This window comes from Lagenorhynchus albirostris, chromosome 11 (assembly GCF_949774975.1).
Source record: "Lagenorhynchus albirostris chromosome 11, mLagAlb1.1, whole genome shotgun sequence".
In the NCBI taxonomy this organism is placed as follows: domain Eukaryota; kingdom Metazoa; phylum Chordata; class Mammalia; order Artiodactyla; family Delphinidae; genus Lagenorhynchus; species Lagenorhynchus albirostris.
Window position 1 is genome coordinate 93,070,706 of NC_083105.1, and position 22,597 is coordinate 93,093,302.

General features: G+C 35.4%; 1 protein-coding gene across 2 annotated transcripts in view; it reads right to left on the reverse strand.

Annotated features, from left to right (window-relative positions):
* Positions 1-350: 350 nt before the first annotated feature.
* Positions 351-22,597, reverse strand: part of ATF7IP (activating transcription factor 7 interacting protein) — a 126,490-nt gene continuing 104,243 nt past the window's right edge. For both annotated transcript variants that reach the window (XM_060166835.1, XM_060166836.1), the window contains exons 10-15: positions 20,409-20,473; positions 12,184-12,262; positions 10,451-10,606; positions 8,090-8,272; positions 6,366-6,478; positions 351-4,970 (exon numbers count right to left, since the gene is read on the reverse strand). In XM_060166835.1, coding sequence (XP_060022818.1) covers positions 4,548-4,970; positions 6,366-6,478; positions 8,090-8,272; positions 10,451-10,606; positions 12,184-12,262; positions 20,409-20,473 — 1,019 coding nt within the window. In that variant the 3' untranslated portion in view covers positions 351-4,547. The remainder of the gene's footprint in view (positions 4,971-6,365; positions 6,479-8,089; positions 8,273-10,450; positions 10,607-12,183; positions 12,263-20,408; positions 20,474-22,597) is intronic.

The window sequence follows — 22,597 nt, forward strand, 5'->3', positions numbered from 1 at the left end:
TGGTGGGACCTGCAGTAGGAATACTCCAATAGTGTTCTTTCTGGTCATTAGGAAGCAACAGCTGAGTCTTTTTCTGGCGCAGGATAGGCACATAATACAGCAAACTTTAATCTTGTCTCCCATTAGTTAAAAGCAGCATATCTAATCTGGGAGCAACTCTGCATAACAAACTTTTCTTTCAAAGCTGGAGAACTATATGTGGTTTGAGTACCGTGGTACTGTCAAGTTAAGTTAAACGAGCCATACTGAACGGTGTAACAGTGACTCTCAACAAGGTGAAAGACTCCCAAAAGAAAAAGCAAAGAAACACAAGGGCTGAGAATAATCAGAATGAATCAGAGTACACAGGATGTGAAAAACCCAGCAGTTTATTTCAAAGTATAAATTTCAGGCTTGCTGAACAAAATCCCACTACAGTTAACACTTATACAGACAACACTCTACTGTACATTTAAAAAAGAAAAACCCCACAAAAACCTTCAAAACCTAATAAAAATAGGGCAACTTGCTATAGCCCAGTTTCTATTAGACATTAGGAAGGTCTTACATTGTCTTATTATTTACACTTTCAACTGCAATAAAGAAAAATCAGGATGCAAGTTTACTACAAAGGAATTATTTTTATATTTAAATTTGAAATGGGTGATAAAACACTAAAGCCAGGATTTCCCAAAAGGTGTTTGATTGCCCAGTTACCTTATTTACAAACAAAATTTTTTTAAAAGATGGCAATTAAATATAAATGATGGGTATTAACTGACTCTACAAATAAAAAAAAATGAAAAACTTATTTAGCATGATAAAATAATTTGACCAGAAGACAAAGCGTGTATTTGTATCATCCTATTCCTCCCCACTGGCTGGCTCAAGGGGAATAAGTTTTAGGAACTGGATAAACCTGCCGCACTAACAAAACACCTTATAGGAATTGTTCTAATCTTTTTCTTTTTTTTGTCCCAAAATTTTAAAAAAGGGGAGGGAGCCTCATTTGCCCAGTAAATAGTAAGGCAGGCAGAATCATACATTGGTTTTAGATAGAGTTATTTTCAATAATCTAATACTGGGACATGGTATTTCTGGAAATTAAAATAAAACAGGCCAATGATAAAGCTAAAGTAATGAATAAATCATAGGATACTGAAATAGCCCAAGAAGGAAAGTCCCGGAGAACACTTGGAAGTGTTTGCCGTAACCTACTGTGCTAAGATCACAGTGTATAAAGGTGAGAGAGGAGGATACCACAGGCATTATTTTCTTAATCTTGTACAGTACTGGAAAATTCGCAGAATAAGACAAAAGTGTATGCAGTATTAACACCTTGCTGCATAAATGATCATTTTGAAAGTGTAAGCAAAAGAGCAAACAAACAAAAAAAAAACTACGTTAACACTTAATCCAGTATAGCAAGAGAACTGTATGGTGCGGCCCACCTAAGGAGTTCTGCTGACAGGTGGTCCTAAGATTCCAAGCTCCTTGCTTTAGGTCATTTTTTTCAATTAAACCTTTCATTTACTATCTGGCAATGGGGGTCAGGAGAGTGGGGAACACCTCTCTGTGAGGCAAATGGTATCCCAATAAACACTCACTTCTCAAGGAAGAAAGCTCTACTCTTCACTTCTCTCATAAACTTCTACTGTGTTAAACAGCACACAGTTTTCTGCATATTTTAAAAAGTGAGTCCAGAGAAATAGAGGGATATAGTTACCTCATAAAGTTACCTGTTAACAACAGATGTCTTTGTATATAATTTATAAATTTACTGGCAAGAACATAATTTTAAAATGTGAGGCTTACACTTAAAACAGGGTGAAGATTACTCTGACAAAGTGCAAAGTAGAGAGTAACAAACATCACAATTACCTTTAAATGTCATATAAACATCCTATATTTCAGGCTGAAGTATCAGAAGTTTCCAGGATTTCCAATAAGGCAATACTTACACAAGTATTGTCAGGCTAAAAAGGTAGCAAACTTGCATTCCCAAAATGGGATTATCAAGTTTATTTATAACACTCTGTGAAAAGATATTGTGAAATTGAAAAAAGGTACCATGGAGTGTGAACTGCTATTAAAAAAATCTGTAACCAGTAGCTATTTCTAGTTGAGTCCTCCATTCTCTGTCCCCAAAGAAACAAACCAAACAAAAAGAAAGTACTCCTCAACATGAAAACCTGCCCCAAATAAAAGCCTAGAGTTCTAGCCTAGCACCCATAAGTAACTCCAATATAGCTGCTGCCTATAAATCCCATGGCAGGCTAACTGAAGGAGACCATCTCATAATACCTTTTCCCTCAAATAATCACAATTTCTCTTTGTACCTTCCCTCCACCACCTGTAATAAAGTTTTATTTTACTGTAGAAAATCTATTTTTAGGGTTACTATTTAAGTATTTTTTTTCTCTGACAGAAATGACACAATATAGGCTAAAATAATATTTTCATTCTACTGGGCTTTCTTCACCTGATTATATAATGCTATGAAAGCTTTAAAAAAAAAAGGATTAGTAAATATAAATAAAAAACGTTCACCAAGGGCACCTTTCTAGGCTAGGTAAGCAAATTATTATCAAGTGACCACAAAACCGGTCAATAAAGAACAATTTCGAACGTGGGCTTTCTATTCTGTAGACAGGAATGATCTTGAACACATAATTAATACTGCAACCATTGCAGGTAAAAACATATATACATGCAGATATAAGATAGGTGCTCACACACATCTAGAAGATCATCAATTTCTCCCTTTAAAGTTTCATTGGCATGACATTGGCAACTTCTTTACCATCATCATTAGTACTAGAATGAGTAACGTCTACATAGTTGGTTGGCAAATACAATTAGTGGAAACTTTAATTCTTATTGTGGTCTCATTTTCTGAAAGCAAAAGGAAGATTTTGGATTTACTTTTGGCAATCTGTAGGCTTTCTTCAGCATCAATCAGACTTCACACCCAACACGACAGTACACTGACCGGTAAAAGTCTCTAAAGAGTTTCTTTACAACTAGAATGCTTCCTTATTACAAGCCACCGAAGTTGCAAACAAAGCAGCATTAATATTGAAGCCATAGCTCCTGCTTATAATTCCAGGAAAAATTAATGACTGACTTATTTAAGAAGGTAGGAGTATGAATTCAAATATGATATGGGAAGATGACTGGAAAATTTGTTTCACAAACTCCACAAATTCCTTTCCACGTATGGCCAACCACGCTCTCACCCCCCAAATTACACCACCTCTCCTGTCTTAAGCTATCTACACTCAAACATGTACCTGATACCACGTATAGCTGGCACTCATAATGAAAATCCATGACCTAAGCTGAACTTGATTAAAACTTTGAAGAATAATAGAGAAGCACAGAAGTTATATCTAATTGTTACATAAAATGACTCCAAAGGATATACTTTAAAAATCCTATCCAAAGCTGACATACAGTAAATCAGACAAAACTTAGCACCATCAAAACAAAGTTAAACGATTAAGACAGGAAGAATGACAGGAGAATAAAGAAGAAACGGAGCTTTCCCTTTGATAGTTTACTCACTGTATTTTGTGAATTTTACTGTTTACTTCCTTTGAAAGAATACTATGCTTTGGGTGATAAGGTAAACTAGAATTGCTTTCATCATCTCTAAAACCTTGTGCAACATAGATACCAAAATATATTTGAAGGAAAATTTTCTTACACAACGTGGTGCAAAAATAAGAAGCATTTATATTCTTGGAAGAAAAGAGCAAGTCAAATTTTTGGAGTTAAATGTAGTGATGTCACTGATGAGACTATTTATAAAAGGCTTGGTCTAAAATTTACTTGAGGGAGATGTGCTACGTTTGGTGGAGATAAAGGAGAAATGAGGGTGAAAGGCTGTCAGGGAAGAGTAAATAATAATGGACAAACGGCCCTGTTTACTTTTGTCGTTAATCTTTAAGGCACAAAATAAATGGAAAAACCAGATTAGAAAAGGGAGGGCCCATTGCAGATCTTTTTCATCTAACTGACAACCCAGAAGAGACAAAAGAAAAGATGAACAGATCCTTTCCTGTGTTCAAATTAACCTATTTTAAACTATTTAACCATTTTGCTTTTTATTTTTTCTTTGGGTTCCATTTAGATTCAGTTTAAATCATTTATCTATGAACCTACAGATCTCTGAGAAGCAGAATCATGCCAGATACATACCTCAAATCCTTTGATCTACTTACTTCACACTGGAAGAGAGGTAAATTTGAGAATGAAAATGGGAGATTCCACTGCAATAAACATATAAATACAGAAAAGCACAAACACCCACACATATACCCCAGCCTCAGAACTAAAGCAAGGTGCAATTTACATTTCAAAACCTTGAAGCGTGAATTGTTCAGGAAAAGATTCTGCTTTATGGGCTGAGTTTATTCTGATTATAAACAAATGTAATGTATATACACATCTGTCCAAGAAATCTTGCACAGTGTGGATTTTACAATGGGTATCATGCACAAGATTAAAGCGAGACCCAAATGTGGAACTTTTGAAGAAAGAGGAAGAGATAAAGGCCCCAAGGTTTAACTGCTCTGGGAAGAAGAGATCACATCCGTTGACTGAGGATCACAGAAAGGTCCGAAACGTCCATAAATATCCTTGGCTCGTACTGCAAAGTAGTATTTGCTTCCAGATACAAACTGGGTGAGAGTGCATGCCATGGGCAAGGGAAGCGCCTTTACTTCTCCAATCTTCTTCCACTGGGAGGGCACAGTGGCACTGGGCTCCTCATGGTAAGCGTACAGATGGTAGCTGTCGACGGCGGCACAGCTTCTGTCCACCTCGAGGACGCTCCAGGACAGCACAATGCCGTTTTGACTCTGCACCCGGGCTAACTTCAAGTGCGGCTTCTGAGGCGGAGATGTGCTGGCGGCCTCTGGGGGCAGGCGCTGTGGCTGCGGGGCTTCTGGTAAGGGCGCCGGGTGCACAGGGCGTGAGGGGGGCTCCTGGAGGAGGAAGAGGCACGCCAGTTTATAATGGCCACAAAGAGGGCCGCTGCTGAAGGGAGAGCACAGCACCCTAGAGAACATTTAGAGGGGCTTCACCTTACACCAAGAACCCTGGGAGACACCAGACCCCATGCCATTTCTGGCAAGTTCTAGTTGATGATTTGTAACCAGTAACGCCCCGCACGATGAGAGCTAAGGCTCCTCCCACTCTACGTCTGAGGTCTAAAATACTGAGTTTTCCTTGGGAAACAAAAGCCCTTGCTGATGGAGCATCATCTTGATAAAAACTGAAATAAGCATCTACTTCTAACAAAATAATTTATGATTTGATGATCTGTACTACAGATACTTATTTTAATATAACATAACATTTTAAAATAACATGTGTGGCAGTCTATCATGTAAAATTTGAGTATCAACTCTACTTTCATTTTCAAACTGCTTTCCCATATAAAGACAGCAGCGTATTCTCATAAGTAAGCGCATTTAACACTGAATGTATATTTTTTTCCCCTTGGTCAGCACAAAAAAGGTGACATTTATATTGGACTGTGAAAGACAGAATTTAGAAATGTAGAAATAGTCACAGACCTTTCTGCCAGTAGGTAAAAGCATGAGCAAGGGCATGGGGATAGGCAAGTGAGGGGATTTATGGGCAAAAACAAGTATTAACTTTTATTTAGATATCAGGTATGTGAAGAAGAACATACACATTTGGAAAGGTAAGTTAAGGCCAGATGACGAAAATGTATGAGGTATGACCTTGGGTTGGTTACTCAACCCCTCTGTACATTAGCGGCCGTACCTATAATAAAGGTATTAAATAAAAACTAAAGTTAGAACGTGAAAAGATACTTTTTAAAATATCCTTTTTAATACTCCAAAATGCTCTTTTTAATTTAACCATGAGTTTAAAATGGTCTATTTCGGGCTTCCCTGGTGGCGCGGTGGTTGAGAGTCCGCCTGCCGATGCCCCGGTCCGGGAGGATCCCACGTGCCGCGGAGCGGCTGGGCCCGTGAGCCATGGCCGCTGGGCCTGCGCGTCCGGAGCCTGTGCTCCGCAGCGGGAGAGGCCACAGCGGTGAGAAGCCTGCGTACCGCAAAAAAAATAAAAAAAGTAAAATAAAATGGTCTATTTCACTTTGCATGCCCCAGATGTGGACTATACACTGTTCACGACCACAAGCAGACTCAGCAATCCTCAACCATCATTCCCTACAAACATTTGCTCACGATGGTAAGGTCTGTTTTCTTCAATAAACTTCGGCTGGAGACACAGAAGGCCTGTCATTTCCTTTTGATATAGCCAGTTTAAAGAAAAAGGAACCAACTGCAATGGTATTAGACGGCTTTACAGGTGAGAATTTTGCGAAACCAAGCATCCACACTTACAGTATGCACTTGTGGTGGTCGGTGATGCACTGTGAGCTGAGGTCCTGTTGATCCCAGGGTTAATCCATTGTTTACAACATATGTAGTTGCTTGAGGCACTCGAACTGTAACACCTATAAAAGAAAATTCAGTGACAAAATTAGAATTCTATTCCAAATTTGGTAGAACACTGAATTAAACATTTAAAGTCAGTAAAGTGATGTTTTTCAAATTCAAAAGGAAAAATATTTCTATTTTTCCATAAGTCTATACTCAGCTAAAGTATTATTTGAGCATGAGGATAAAGAAACTCTCACATATGCGAGCTACCAAAATAAAATCTACCTCTGAACTTTTCCTCAAGTAGCCACTGCAGGATATATGCTCCCCAAACGAGAGAGAAAATCAAGAAAGAGGAGAACAGGAGACTTAGTGGACAGGAGAGAAATAAATGCCGTCCCTACCAAAAGGACTATAACCGAAAATCCTAGAACGCTGAAGCACTGGAGCTGTAGACATGTACAAGGCAAACAGGTCGGAATGGAGCAGTGTGACTCTAAAGAGAGAAAACTTGAAGCTATCTTCACAGAGATCGCTGCCGCCTCCAGGACAGGGACGTTATCCTTGCCTTGCGTTAATGAGGTTCCTCTTTCTTTCCATGCCCTGCTGATCAGCTGAGGATACTCATTTCATCCAACAGAAAACTCTTCTGACATACATCAGGGCAACAAACGCAGAAAATTTAGAAGCCACCCATGCCTCAACCATATTCCTGCCATATATTCAGTACCACCATGTACCCTGACTGGGGTGAGCCCAGTTTCCCAGAATTCATTCATGACACAGTTGACTGATCTCCCCAGAGAAAGCTCTTGTAAACTTGAGAAAGCTGAAGCCAGAATGTGAACCAAAGACTCTGCTTAGTTTATTTTCTCCTAGAAGCCATCACCTAATAATGGCATTACTGAAGTTTCTTTAAACAGCTGGATTTGCCCTTGCTATTAAATTTTGCAAAACTAAATATTTTTAGTGATACATATATAGATTGCAAAACCATACAGAAAAACAGAAAGTAAGGATGATGGTTACCTCTGATAGAAAGGGAGAGGGATGCAATTAAAGGCGGGCATATAGTAGACTTTTGGATACTGATAAAGCTCTATTTCTTAGGCTGGTGGGGAGTTCATATGTGGTTCATTTTGCCATTTTTCTTTAAATTTTAAATATATCTTTTACAGAAACTTGTTTGTATGATATATTTTACTACTAAAAAAATATATATATTTTTTTTTCCATTTATATACACATACATATACATATGGAAATTACAAGTTACCTTTAACATTTTCCCATCTTTTATTTCTCAGCCACTTTCCATACCTTTAAGACTCTCTCACTGGAGGCTATCTTTTACCATTATCTCCATCTGGGCTAAGTCACAATTGATCATTCCCACTTTAACTAGGCAAGGTGTCTCAATAGAGTACAGACCAACATCAAATAGGGTACTGTGATAGTACAGGCCATAAGTAATTAAATTGAAGACAACACCCAGAACACATATCAGATAATATACAAGTCCAATTTTTCTGGTTAACTCTCCTAAGGGAAGAAAAATGAATTAATAATAGTTTTAATATGATATTTAGCACTTTTTGCTAAATCTAATGTCAATATAAGCTACTCCAGCTAAGTGCTAAAGAACTACGTGTAACTTGGAGCCATATACAGGAAGAGTCTCTTACTATTTTGGGGATTGACCTGCCGAACAGCAGGAGCCTGCATAACAGTTCCTCGCAGGGAAGCCTGAGCTGGTGGTGCGGGGAGAGCTGTATAAACCACTTGATGGTTTGCAGGAGCTCTTGGTACAGGGAGCCTCGTGGTCACCTGAGTTACTGGACGATGCGTTACATTCACGGTGGTTGGAGCTAATGAAAAGCAGAAAAATATATTAAAAATGCAGTAAATGTTATGCTAAGTAAACAGTATTAAATGATAATTTTATACAAAATCTGATTTACTATAATAAAGAGAACTAGAGACAAGCGACTCCTTTTGTAATCGTGGAGGGTAAGAATGACAGGGCTAATCAAAATTAATACTACTACAATCCAAGCTTCAGAAGAAAAGAGTACCTCAACCAGGTCCAACGCCCTTCCTACTCTAGTTTAACTAAATTAAATAAGCAAGTGAAGATGAAGAAAGGGTTTAGACCTTGAGAGTATGATCTTATAGGAGTGATTTAAAAGAGTAAATTTTCCCTTCCTCAGTGTTAAATTATTCTTAGCAGAGTGGAACTTTCGGCCCTCCAGGCCTTCTACCGATGGGTATAAATCCAAGAGAGTAACTCTGTGTTCCCACAGTTTAAAAAAACTGGCTATTATAATTGACATTTTCTTCAGATGAGCCAAACCATTTCTTACTCAAAACAATAAAACACCCATTAAAATACAGGCTTCTTCCTTCTCTACTGTGGCATTCCTCCTAATTTATGTTCCAGAGAGCATTAATGCCTTGAGTGATATTAACACATATTTATCAAAATATGAGTCCTAGATGTTCACTGACAGCATAGAAATACAGTAATGATTTCAGGAGTTAACAGTTTCTTGTTAATAACTCTCTGAATTAGAATTTTATTTTATAAATGACCACATATTAACTATATAATAAAAATCAATAATAAATATACTTTCATATGGAAAAATGGGCTCTATAATAAAATAAATTTGGAGGTAAACACTGGATATAATAAAGAGACTGCTTAGTCTTTACATATCCTAACTTTCAACGTGAGTCTTTCAAAAGCGGAAAAAAGTAAAGTATACAAGGAGGAATACTTATCTCTTCATCTCCTTATTCCCCATTTTACTATCTGTATTGTTCATGGGTTTGCATAATGACATTTCCTTCTAAATTATCTAAATTAGGTGACTGTCATTTTAATTTATTTCACTGGATCAAATTCCACGTGAGCTCAATGTATACCTTAATGAGAAGAGTGCTTATATAAGCATTTTGCAGATAAATCTCTTAAGCAATAGGCTATTTTTTGAAGAAGACAACCTGTCTTGATTGGCTTCTAAACAGATTAGGAGATACAGGCGACATCTTGAAAATGTCTGATTTATAGTTTCTTGAGAGGTAGCAGGTAAAATATTAGTGGTTCTGACAGTAGTGTTAGGCCAGTTAAAACTATTTCTAGTTAAGAATCATTTAAAAATTCTTGTTTGATCAGTCAATTATAACTTCTTGGTTATAATCAGAATGAATCATTACACTCATCCCTTCCAGAGAAACTATATTCATTTCTGCTGTTTACAGTGGCAAAGACATATATAATTGAACTCTTCTTTATAACTATTCTGTATCAGTGCTGCTACTTGAGACTGTCCACGAAATTAAGTCATACTGCGTTCAAAAACATACATTGCCTTCAAAGTAACAATGAGGACTATTCTTAATTTTCTGTCTAATCTTTTTTTAAAATACTTTATAGTTTTTATAACTTATTACTAACATAATTAGGGTTAAAATCCAATTCATCTCAAGGGAATGAGAAGACAAGCCACAGACTGGGACAAAATATCTGCAAAAGACATATTTGATAAAGTACTATTATCCGAAACATACAAAGAACTCCTAAAAATCAACAATAAGAAAATGAACAACACGATTAAAAAGTGGACAAAGAATCTGAACAGACACCTCACTAAAGAAGATAACAGATGGCAAACAAGCACACGAAAAGATACTCAACATAACATGTCATTAGGGAGATGCAAATGAAATACCAATGAGAGTCCACTACACCTATTAGAATGGTGAAAATCTAAAACACTGACAATACCAAATGCTGGATGTGGAGCAATAGTTCCTCACACTCATTGCTGGCAGAAATGCAAAATGGTACAGCCACTCTGGAAGACACTTTGGCAGTGTCTCACAAAACCAAACATATTCTTCCTGTATGATCCAGCAATCACGCTCATTGGTATTTACCTAAATGAGCTAATTTTTCCTGTCTAATCTTTCCATTCAATTTCATAGTCATATTTCACTGCAGGCAAAACTAAAGTTTCAGCTTAGTGATTCAGCATATTTACCTGTAGGTAGTAAGTGTATGGTTGTCTGAGATGGTCCACTTGTTGGCACCCCAGATGGCTGAAGAGGTGGTGCTGGCTGGATGGGTTGCAGTGGTCGAGATATAGGCTGAGAAGAGCTCATGGTTGACACAGGAGTGTGATTTATCTTTTTAGGGTCTGTTAATTAAAAGTGAGACAATATGATTATTGATAGAAAAAAATTAGAAATACAAGTTTATCCTTGCCATTCAGTCACATGTACCCCTAAGAGAACAATTTCTTTGTATTTTAATTAAGTGTACTTTTGCCAATTTGAAAACCAAGTCAGGACCTTAAACAATTCACTGTTGGCTCTATCACAGATTCTAATTCACATTTAAAGAAAACACAGTTTTACTTTTTTTTTTTTTTAACGAAAGAATCCTACTTCTAACTCAATACAACAAATTTAAGGCTTTAGCAACTGCTACTTTAATACTTGAGTGTTGATGAAGAACAATGCACTTTAGATGGGAGAATTTAAGTAACACTCAGTGGTGGGGCAATGGAAAGAGACTCCAAGAGGCAGGGGTGATAGAAAGGGAACTGACAAGAGCACTGATAACAAACTTTGCTTACTTTACTTTTTTATCTAGAACCAGCCTTACCTGTGCCTTCTCAAAAATAACCTGTATTTATTTTTGTGCTCTAGGAAATTCCTTCCATTAAGATTTCTCTATTAAAAAAAATAGTAAAAGCAATACAGAAAATCTGAAACTTTTAAACAATAATCAGACGGGCATGAATTCAACCCTGACAAATGATGGCACAAATCTTCCAATTTTACATCAGTTTTATACAAAAAAAAAAAAATTGATTTTAATGTCACATAATGAATTGTATAGCTAATTAATTTTGTTTTCCTAAAACCAACTTAACTATCTTACTCCCTAAAAGGTAATTTTTAAAAATCTTTAGTTTTAAAAAAAATTTAATGTCTTTAAGGTAAAATAATTAGCACCTGATCCTATTAGATTTTCCACATGTATTATATAATTACCACCACAAAGTTTTACAAATATGTCTGTGAACAGTTATTCTCAAATAAGTTTGACAAATACTTTATAGCTTGAATCATTCTTGGAGATTTACACTGTAAATTAGCATAGCAAAGGCTCGGAGAAATCTGTATTAAGGAAAAAATCCATATAATTTTAACTCAGCATTTTCCAAGCATATTTAACCATGAACTTTTATCACAGAACACCTATTAACACTGTGGAAGAATAACTGGGAAAATTGGTTAATATCTAACCAATATAATTTCTAAATATTATAACTCAGAATAATATTGAGAATTCTGGGTGTGCATGGTTTTTAACATTACTTTCATTTAACATCTACATTAAAACACACACACACATGGAAAAAACATTTAATTTAAAGTCAAAAGATTTGGGTTTAATTTGCACTCTGAATCTATCCTCAACTCTAAAATGAGCAGTATAGGGTTATTGTAAGGATCAAGTGAAATAACATATAAAAGGAGAGGTGTTCCACAAGTCAAATATTCTCCTAGTTGCTCTGTTTTCCTTTATGCCTTGTTCATATACATTCAAGATTTGATTTCTATTTTTTAATTCTAATCTTAAAAACCCTCTTTCTAAAAAGGACACAAATAATGGGGTAGAGATCTGTATTCACTGAATATAATGGATTAAGACAGAAAAATGGTATCAAAGCATTCCTTAGTAGGATTACTTATATTTAAGTACCTTGTGAAGCTCCACTCTCTTCATCATCCATTGTCAGATCAATGACCCCACCTGAATCGTTGCCTGTGGCTTTTCCACTCTGAAAAAAATAAAACGTCTGCATTTTGCAAAGAAAACTCTGGCAGACATGAGGAAAATAAAATAATACTGAGGGGAAACAAGGATAATGCACAGCCTGGTTCAGTTTGGACACCTAATGGCTTCACCTGAAGAAAGAGTGTTTGTCAGATAAATGACCCAAGGATACTCATGAGCTAAATATGTGCCACATAAAAAATAACTTTGAAATCCTTTCACAATAAATTTTTTTTTAAATTACACTGTCAATTGCATAGAGCTATTAAAGTGACGATCAAGTGTGTTAAGTGATTAACTGTAAACAATTCATTTTCTTTTTTTTAAATTTTCTTTTTTTTTTAACTTTTTCTCTCTTTTTTTTTTTTTGATGTGGACCATTTTTAAAGTCTTTGCTGAGTCTGTTACAATATTGCCTCTGTTTTACGCCTTGGTTTTTGGCCCCAAGGCATGTGGGATGCCATTACCCCGACGAGGGATTGAACCCACACCCCCCACATTGGAAGGCGAAGTCCCAACCACTGGACTGTCAGGGAAGTCCCATACAATCCATTTTCTAACATTTAAATGCTGACCAATCCTACACTAAGTTATCAACGTTAATTCACAAAAACACCAAAGGCAACTTTAAAGCCAGAATTAGGTTACATAAAATAATATATTTTCCCCTGAAGAATGCTGTCGTTTGATAGGATGTGATGGGCTGTAATCAACTGCCATCTAAGTTGACTGAAGTCCACCCACTGCCCAAAATCATTAGAAATGTAATTAAAAAATTTAACTACATAATAGCAACAAAAAAGGAAAGCAGTACAAAACAGACCTGAAGAGCCAAGATCTTCAAGTCAAAAAGACTGAGTGCATCTTTTAGTTCCAACACATACAAGCTATGTGAATTTATGTTAAAAGCACATTTCCTCAATTTCCAAAATTTGGATATGAAGTCTATTATAAGGATTAATGCAAATATGCATACAAAGAGCCTAACACCAGGCATGATACATGGTAACTGCTTAATAAATGCTAATCATAATTACTTTATGATATATTATATCAACTCCAAATGATTAAGGCTTTCATCTATAAAACTCCTATTTTGCAAAATTAAATAATTCTTTGACGTTAGATATTCAGGCCAAATCCAAACACAATGATGTAATTCTAAATCTTACACTTATAAACCTTTCTTTGATAATGACTTCATAGAAAATGACTTGTTTACAAACATCACAAATCTGAAAAATCCAAAATGAAAAGTTCTTAACAAACCTTGAAGAATATAACAGAATCCACTTGCTACAACAGATCTATATGGTCCACTTTTCAAACTAAGGTCCACTTTTAAAATTAAGTTTTAAATTCATCAAAAATTACTAGACAAACATGCAAACACCAGTAAAGTAGAACCCAACTAAAGACAAAAAGATAGTCAATAAAAATAACTCCAAGTGGAGCCAGATGTTGAATTCAGCAGACTTCAAAGCAGCTGTTAAAAATATGCTCAAAGAATTACTAGAACAAATAATCCTAAAATTTATATGGAATCACAAAAAAACCAGAGTTGCCAAAGCAATCCTGAGGGAAAAAAACAAAGCTGGAGACCTAACACTCCCAACTTCAGACAATAAACAAAGCTACAGTAATCAAAACAGCATAGTATTGGCATAAAAACAGACATATGGATCAATGGGTCAGAATAGAGAGCCCAGAAATAAACCCACACACCTACAATCAATTGACCTTTGACAAAGGAGGCAAGAATGATACAATGGAGAAAAGACAGTCTCTTCAGTAAGTGATGTTGGGAAAGCTGGACAGCCACATGTAAATCAATGAAGATAGAACACTCCCTCACACCATACACAAAAATAAACTAAAAATAGCTTAAGGACTTAAATATAAGACATGATACCATAAAACTCCAAGACAAGAACATGGGCAAAACATTCTCTGACATAAATCATAGCAATGTTTTCTTAGGTCAGTCTCCCAAGGCAACAGAAATAAAAGCAAAAATAAACAAATAGGATCTAAAGAAACTCATAAGCTTTCGCACAGCAAAGGAAACCATAAACAAAACGAGAAGACAACCTTTGGACTGGGAGAAAATATCTGCAAACGATATGACTGACAAGGGCTTAATTTCCAAAATATACAAACAGCTTATACAACTCAATAACTAAAAATCCAACAACCCAATCAAATGATGGGTAGAAGATTTAAATAGACATTTCTCCAAAGAAGACGTACAGATGGCCAATAGGCACATGAAAAGATGCTCAACATTGTTAATTACCAGAGAAATGCAAATCAAAACTACAATGAGGTATCACCTCAAACTGGTAAGAATGGCCATCATTGAAAAGTCTACAAACAGTAAATGCTAGAGAGGGTATGGAGAAAAGGGAATTCTCCTACACTGTTGGTGGGAATGTAAATTGGTTCAACTGCTATGGAGAAAAAGAGGCTCCTTAAAAAACTGAAAACAGAGTTGCCACATAATCCGGCCATCCCATTCCTGGGCATATATCTGGAGAAAACTCTAATTCAAAAAGATACATGCACCCCAATGTTCACAGCAGCACTATTTACAATAGCCAAGACATGGAAGCAACCTAAATGTCCACTGACAGATAAATGGATAAAGAAGATGTGGGATTATATATATATACACACACATACACACATACTCATATATACATATACATACATACATACATATAATGGAATACTACTCAGCCATAAAAAAGAATGAAATATTGCCATTTGCAGCAACTTGGATGGACCTAGAGATTATTGTACTAAGGGAAGTAAGTCAGACAGAAAGACAAATATATGATAACACTTATACGTAGAATCTAAAATATGATACAAATTGACTTATTTATGAAACAGAAACAGACTCACAGATATAGAAAACAAACATGGTTACCAAAGGGGAAAAGGGGGGGAGGGATAAATTAGGAGTTTGGGATTAGCAGATACAAACTACTATATATAAAACAGATAAACAACAAGGTCCTACTGTATAGCACAGGAAACTATATTCAATATCTTGCAATAATCTATAATGAAAAAGAATATATACATATGTATAACTGAATCACTTTGCTATACACCAGAATCTAACACAACATTGTAAATCAACTATACTTCCATTTTTAAAAAATGAAAAAAATATGTCAAAGAATTAAAGGAAAATACGATATTAACAGATGTGCAAATAAGAAATCGCAAAAGTAGAAAATGAGAAAAACAGGAAGACAACAGAAAAATTAAGATAGAATATTAAAAAATCAACACAAAATAAAAGTAGGAAAAAAGTACTCAGAAACAAAAAAACAGATGACATATTTTTTAAATTACAGAACAGCAGACCTAAATTCAACCACATCAACGACTATACTAACTAAATGGAATGAAATTTCCTATCAAAATTAGGGATTGTCAGATGAAATAATATATCAAGAAATCAAGAAATAACTAGTTTTCTTCTCCTAGATACTCACTTTAAATACAAACACACTAAAAAAAGCAAGCATAAAAAAACTGTTATAATCACATTAATGTTAGACAACATATAAAGAGGTAAACCTTATAACGATAAAACAGTCAATTTGTCTATTTTATTGTTTTCACTCATGTTTTGATGCTCTATTATAAGGTGCATATTTTTCTATAATGTATAATATAATAGGAAGAGAAGATCTATAATCAATGATCTAACCTACATTATATTTTTATTTACCATAACCTGACTGATAAAATTCATCTATTATCACATACTGCAGGTAGTTTCCTGGTTATATTTTCTTCTTGAGAAATAAAACTGAATTATTTCAATAACTATTAACAGCAATTATAAGACAGTCATGATAGCTGGCACTATTCCCATCAGGCTCTGTGCTAAGTGTTTTATCAATACATTCATTAACAAATTTAACCTTTACAATAATCCTGAGGTTGAGACCAGCATTAGCCATATTTTATAAGTAAGAAATCAAGGTGTTAGATAACTTATTCAAGGCTTACACATTATTAAGTGACAGGAGGCACTGTCTGACTCTAGAGCTTATTATTTCTATGCCACTAGGTGCAAATTTATATATCTTCACATTTTTTCTGCCATCAATTCTGAGAAAACTTATGTAATCAGAGACATTACATGCCTATATCTGCATTTACACACATTACAGAATTACTCAATTTGAAACTATTAAAAAACATCTTAGTTGTATCAAATAGGTTTTAATACTAAGAATCTATTTTATTAAAAAGTTACTTAATCATGTGTCCTTCCCGCAAAATGAGACCACTCTCATTAAGTGAACACTAAGAAAATTTCAAGAAAGCAAAGATACTGGCTTTGTAGGTTTTTTGGGGGGTTTTTTGGTTGTTGTTTTTTTTTTACTGAAACAAATAAGAACATATTTGAAAGGCTAGAGTAGGGCACTTCAACAATTGCAAGGGAAGTTATAAATACAGAAGACCTGGTTGTTCACTCCACACACATCTCTCCAAGGGGACTTGGGAACTACAGGCAGGCTTGGTTGGCTACCAGGAATGTGACCCTTAGAAAGTTTACGTTAATAAATGATAATTTTCTTATGTACTCCTTAAACAGTGTCATACTGGCTTATCAGGATTGATTTGCACAGACATCAAGTCTGACGATGCACACCTGGTTTCATTGTTGGGGTCCTGAGTTTTGACTGCCATGGCTGGTTACAAAGAAAGAGGCAGCTGTATAGTCAGCTCAGACCCTGATACTCAGTCAGTCTTCTCTGGGCAAAGACTATTGGCACATGTCCCTGCAGTTAATAACCAGAGAGACAGCGCATCCTGTGCAGTGCTGGATAGGAGAGAATATGGAGGCCTCAGCCTGACCGCACTTAATCCCACTTGATGCGTATATTTTTCCTGCTGTTTTTGCTCTCTACCTTTTGCTGTGATAAACCATAACCATGAGTATAACCTGTCACAGGTCTTATAAGTCCTTATAGCAAATAAACAAAATTGAGGCTGATCCTGAGTCCCTCAAAAAAGTAATATAAAACTACAGATGTGGCAGAAAAAGATTTCTATACTGTTTTACAACATGCGATGATACTTCGAATAAATAATGTTTTTCACCATATGAAATATATTAGTAATGTACTGTATGAAATGAGATCTATGAATAAAACATGCAGTAATAACTCATTATATGGAATATGTTAATAAATACTTATTTGGAGGACATTAGAGAAATCTTCAAGGACTACGAAGAGAATATTTTACACATTTAATTATTTTCAAATTAGCTATGTCTGAACAACGATCATTTCCATACAAGCCATCCAGGTTCCTTCTAATTTATAATAGCCTTAAAGTGTTCAGAAGTACAACTAAGTAAGATTTGGCAGAGAAAAAAGAAGCTGGCAGAGTATACTTAGAAAGTTAACAGTCTAAAGAATCACAAGCTACCTGTTTCATACCAGAGTCTACTTGCTACTAAGCAACATACAGGGGAAAAACCTAACGATAATTTCTTAATATATCTTCAAAAAACAATAGTGTTGGGGCTTCCTTGGTGGCGCAGTGGTTGGGAGTCCGCCTGCCAATGTAGGGGACGCGGGTTCGAGCCCTGGTCCCGGAGGATCCCACGTGCTGTGGAGCGGCTGAGCCCGTGCACCACAACTACTGAGCCCGCGTGCCACAACTACTGAGGCCTGCACGCCTAGGGCCCGTGCTCCGCAACGGGAGAGGCCACGGCAATGAGAAGCCCATGCAAGGGAGAGTAGCCCTGGCTCACCGCAACTAGAGAAGGCCTGTGCGCAGCAGCGAAGACCCAACGCAGCCAAAAATAAATAAACAAAATGAATAAATTTATTTAAAAAAAAATAGTGTTACCTTAATCAAGGTATTCAGCACAACAACAAAAATTTTATTTGTAACCCAAAAGAGCCAGTAAAGCATCAATTTATAACTGGCAGCACATATATATTTCTTATCATATAATAAAGCTTGCATATTATATTTATTATTTAAATCCGTAACTGGTACTCATTCAAAGCTGAAAATCTTTTTTTGACCAGGCATGACTTTGGCAGGTTAGCTCCCTAGTCATGCTACTTGTATGTGTTTTTCATACAATGGTATTGAATTACTCTTCCTGTAAGCCAAATAAGATAACCACTGAGAGCTTAATATTTGGCTGCACTGTCTCTCCGCTACCTGATGCAGTCTCTTACTATTTCAGGCGTCTTTTGGATCGACTGGTTCATCAAAATGTAAGTTATACAATACTATGTAAAGTAAAACATTTTAGATTCTAAAACCTGTGAAGTGGGGAGTAACACATGATGTTTTAGAATTTCTAGAACATAATAAGCAGCTGGGTGTTACTGGATTTTATATTATTTTGCTTTGTTGTCTTTAATTTAAAAAGGATATTTTTAAGTAAACAATTTTAAAAGTCTAGCAAACTTTTACATCAATTTTAATTTCACCTAGATGTTTACAATATTACATACACTTTATTTCAAAAATCCAGTATAACTTTTTGCAATGATGAAAATGTTCTGTATCTTTGTTTTCCAATATGGTAGTTACTACCTATATTTGGCTATTGAGCCTTGAAATGGGGCTACTGTGATATGGGAAGTAAATTTTTTATTTAAGCCTAAATTAAATTAAATTTTAATTTAAATGGCCAACATGTGATTAGTGGCTACCACATTAGACAGTACAACTTTAGAAGAATCATCTTTTTTTTTTTTTTTGCCGTACGCGGGCCTCTCCCTGTTGTGGCCTCTCCCATTGTGGAGCACAGGCTCCAGACGCGCAGGCTCATGGGCCCAGCCGCTCTGCGGCATGTGGGATCCTCCCAGACCGGGGCACAAACCTGTGTCCCCTGCATCGGCAGGCGGACTCTCAACCACTGCGCCACCAGGGAAGCCCAAGAATCATCATTTTTAATAAGATAAAAACACAGCCATTACAATGTCCATTTTTGTGTCTTGAAACATTACCTAGTATGTCTAGACAAACAAGAAAAAAAATTACTGAGGGAAATAAAGTTGTTTGTAATTTCTTTGTTTAGTTTTAGGTTTACTTTATAAAGTAAGGCTAGACTTCCTATAAATGTTCCATAAAAGTCACTGAATATATCAACATTTCCTATACCATGTGTCTTCCAGAAAGTACTCCATATACTTTTAATTAAAAACACAGCTACTATAAGACATACTCAGAAGCAATCAAAACTCTGATCTTTAATATCATATAAAAAGACTGCTAAAATTTGTAAGAAATAAAATATTCCTAATAGCTTTCTATAAAGCATGGTGTACACCTATCTTTGGTTAAAAATCCATCATTTTAAAGGAAAACAGTCAAAATTAAAGATTATGCCCTTGTTTTAAAATTCATGTAATTTATTCATGCCCGACTTATTCAAGATTTTTTATTTTTCTAGGAAAAATATATGCATTTCTTGATATGATTAAGAGGAAGGGAAGAAAATAAAATTAGACTATCAACAACGTAATGACTTCCCTATAAATCTATTACACCTAAAGCAATATAGCAAAAGAAGTATGATGAACATTGTCAATTTAATACAGGAAAAAAGTAGTTACTCCATTCCTGAGTGATTTAAATTTAACATGAAAAAGTACCAGGACTGGCAAAGTGCTAATAAGCTATCAGAAAGACCAAGATTTTCTTTCCATAAAAGCTATCTCTAATCAGCTTTGAAGAAACTAAAATGATGTCTCCGTGTGTGTTGGCAATGGCAGGACAGAGGACTGGGTGGGGGGGATCCCCGCGGGGGAGGTAAACCAGTGAGACCTTCTTAAAAAGACGGGCCAGGAAGAAATTACACATGGAGACTTAAAACTTCACAATATATGAAGAAAAGCAACTAGACTGCCGATTATATATAATCCAAGCAGTTAGTTAATTTAATAAACATATTATTTCTAAGAGAACTACTAAGCAAAAAAACTCAATTCTTGTCAAACAACACAGAGACACTGAAAATTTCTGGACAGTTGTAAAAAGCAGACTTAGAATAATTTTCATTTTACCAAAGAATATTGATAGAAATTCATTCTCTTATGGACTGTAATTAGAATTTTACTTTGAAACAGTAGGAAAAATCTTACCTGTGATGTGCTATCAGCTGCTTTCTTATTAACAGAAGCATCTATTGTTTTGTTTGTCTGGTTTTCTGAGGAGTCAAAAAACAAAACAAAGCAAAACTCAGAGCTATTCTTAAAGGCACCTACAAAATGTGAAAGGATGGGTTGCTTTACATACAACAATTCACGTTAATTTTCTCCAATTTTTTTTTGTCTGTCAACATGTTACATATGTAAAGAGATCCTCTCATAGACCACCACTACAAAACCTTTCAGAAGGACAAATTCATAATAGAGATCAAAACACTTCACATACTCATTAACCAGAAATTTTAATTCTAACCTAAGGAATATTGCAGGGAAACAATTTAAGACGTCTGTAACTTAAATGCTGAAACATGAATAGTTAAATAAAATATAATCCTTCCATACTATATACCTTTGGAGAAAAAAAATTTAATAGCATGGCAAAAATGTAATAAATTCACTAGAAAAATAGTTACAGTGATTCTGATGAAATATACATGGATGATCTCAGTAGGTCAATCACAGATGATTTTTCTTTATTCAGTTTTCAATTAACTTGTGTTGAGTTTGTGGCATATGTATGTGTGTGCATGCATGTACACACACACACATGAAAGTTGTATGTATAGAACTACAACTATATAGTTGTAAAAAAGACAGCTGAATGAAAAAACAGCACAGAAAAGAAACCAAGTAGGTTTTTCTGCCTCAATTTCTAAAGAGAAGGTATTAAATTTTATCAAATGTCTTGAGCATCTACTGAGGTGATTAATCAGTTTTTTCTCTTTGGTAATGTGGTCAATTATATTAATAGGAATTTTCTAATGTTGAAACATTCCATCCTTGCTTTTTTGTCAAAAAAAAAACGTTGGTCAAAATATGGCATTCCTTTCATCTGTAAATCTTCATAACACACATATAAAGTAAACCATTTATATTAAAAAAACAAAACAGAAACAGGAGACATAACCAGGTATTTCTACATATAAATCTGTATGTCAAAAAAATCAGGATAAATATCTACCTATTAAAAAAGAAGGTTTTCTAGGCTAGGCACGTAAAAGGAGGCCCTTACAATTTCTCCCTACCCTATCTGAATTATCTTAGTTCCTTTCGTAGGAAGAATATATATTTTTTATATATATATATATATATAAAATATATATAACTCTAACCTAAGGAATATCGCAGGGAAATAATTTAAGATGTGTATAACTTAAAAAAGATATATACATATCTTTAATACCTTAAAATTACTTCATTTACAATGAATCAGCTTCTCTTCTGGACTGTGAAGTTCTTGAAATACTACTTAATAAAAAACAAATTCCAGGGTACTGATCCTACATGGTTGAGTATTAAATTACACTGATGATATTACCAAAACATCATCAATTTACTTCCAATTTTTTTAATACATATATACAATGTCAATACATTCATTTGGAGTTAAAAGACATTTTCATTTCCATGTGAAAATAAAAGGTAAATTCAGAAGCAAAGTAGGTGAGGGAGCTTCATTTTTATTTTCTGTTGAAATATCCTCATACAATTATCCTCAAGACTCAGAGAAGATTTAGACTGCTTAATAAAATGTTTTACTTCTTTACACACACACACACACAAACACACACACACACACACAAATACTAATAACTATGAGAGTTCTGTTATCCAGAGTGATTCTTTGACGTAACTGTCTCAGGAAAAAGAGTTAATTATTCACAAAGCTGTAATGATATTCCTTATTCTAGATTTTCAGTTAACTTCCCCTACCCCTTTATTACAGATTGTTTTCTTGATTCTTAATCATTTTATAGTCTCACTGCATCTTTTGTTTTCTTTTACTATAATATCTACTTTAAATAAATTGTTTTTGTTTTTGTTTATTTTTGCGGTACGCGGGCCTCTCACTGTTGTGGCCTCTCCCGTTGCGGAGCACAGGCTCCAGACGCGCGGGTTCAGCGGGCATGGCTCACGGGCCCAGCCGCTCCGCGGCATGTGGGATCTTCCTGAACCAGGGCACGAACCCGTGTCCCCTGCATCGGCAGGCGGACTCTCAACCACCGCGCCACTAGGGAAGCCCCACCCTGCCAATTTTATTGCTTGATAGATTGATTTGTAACTTTTTACTTTCAGAATTTATCTAAAGTTGGGGCACCTGCCCCAACTCCAGAAAAACTCCA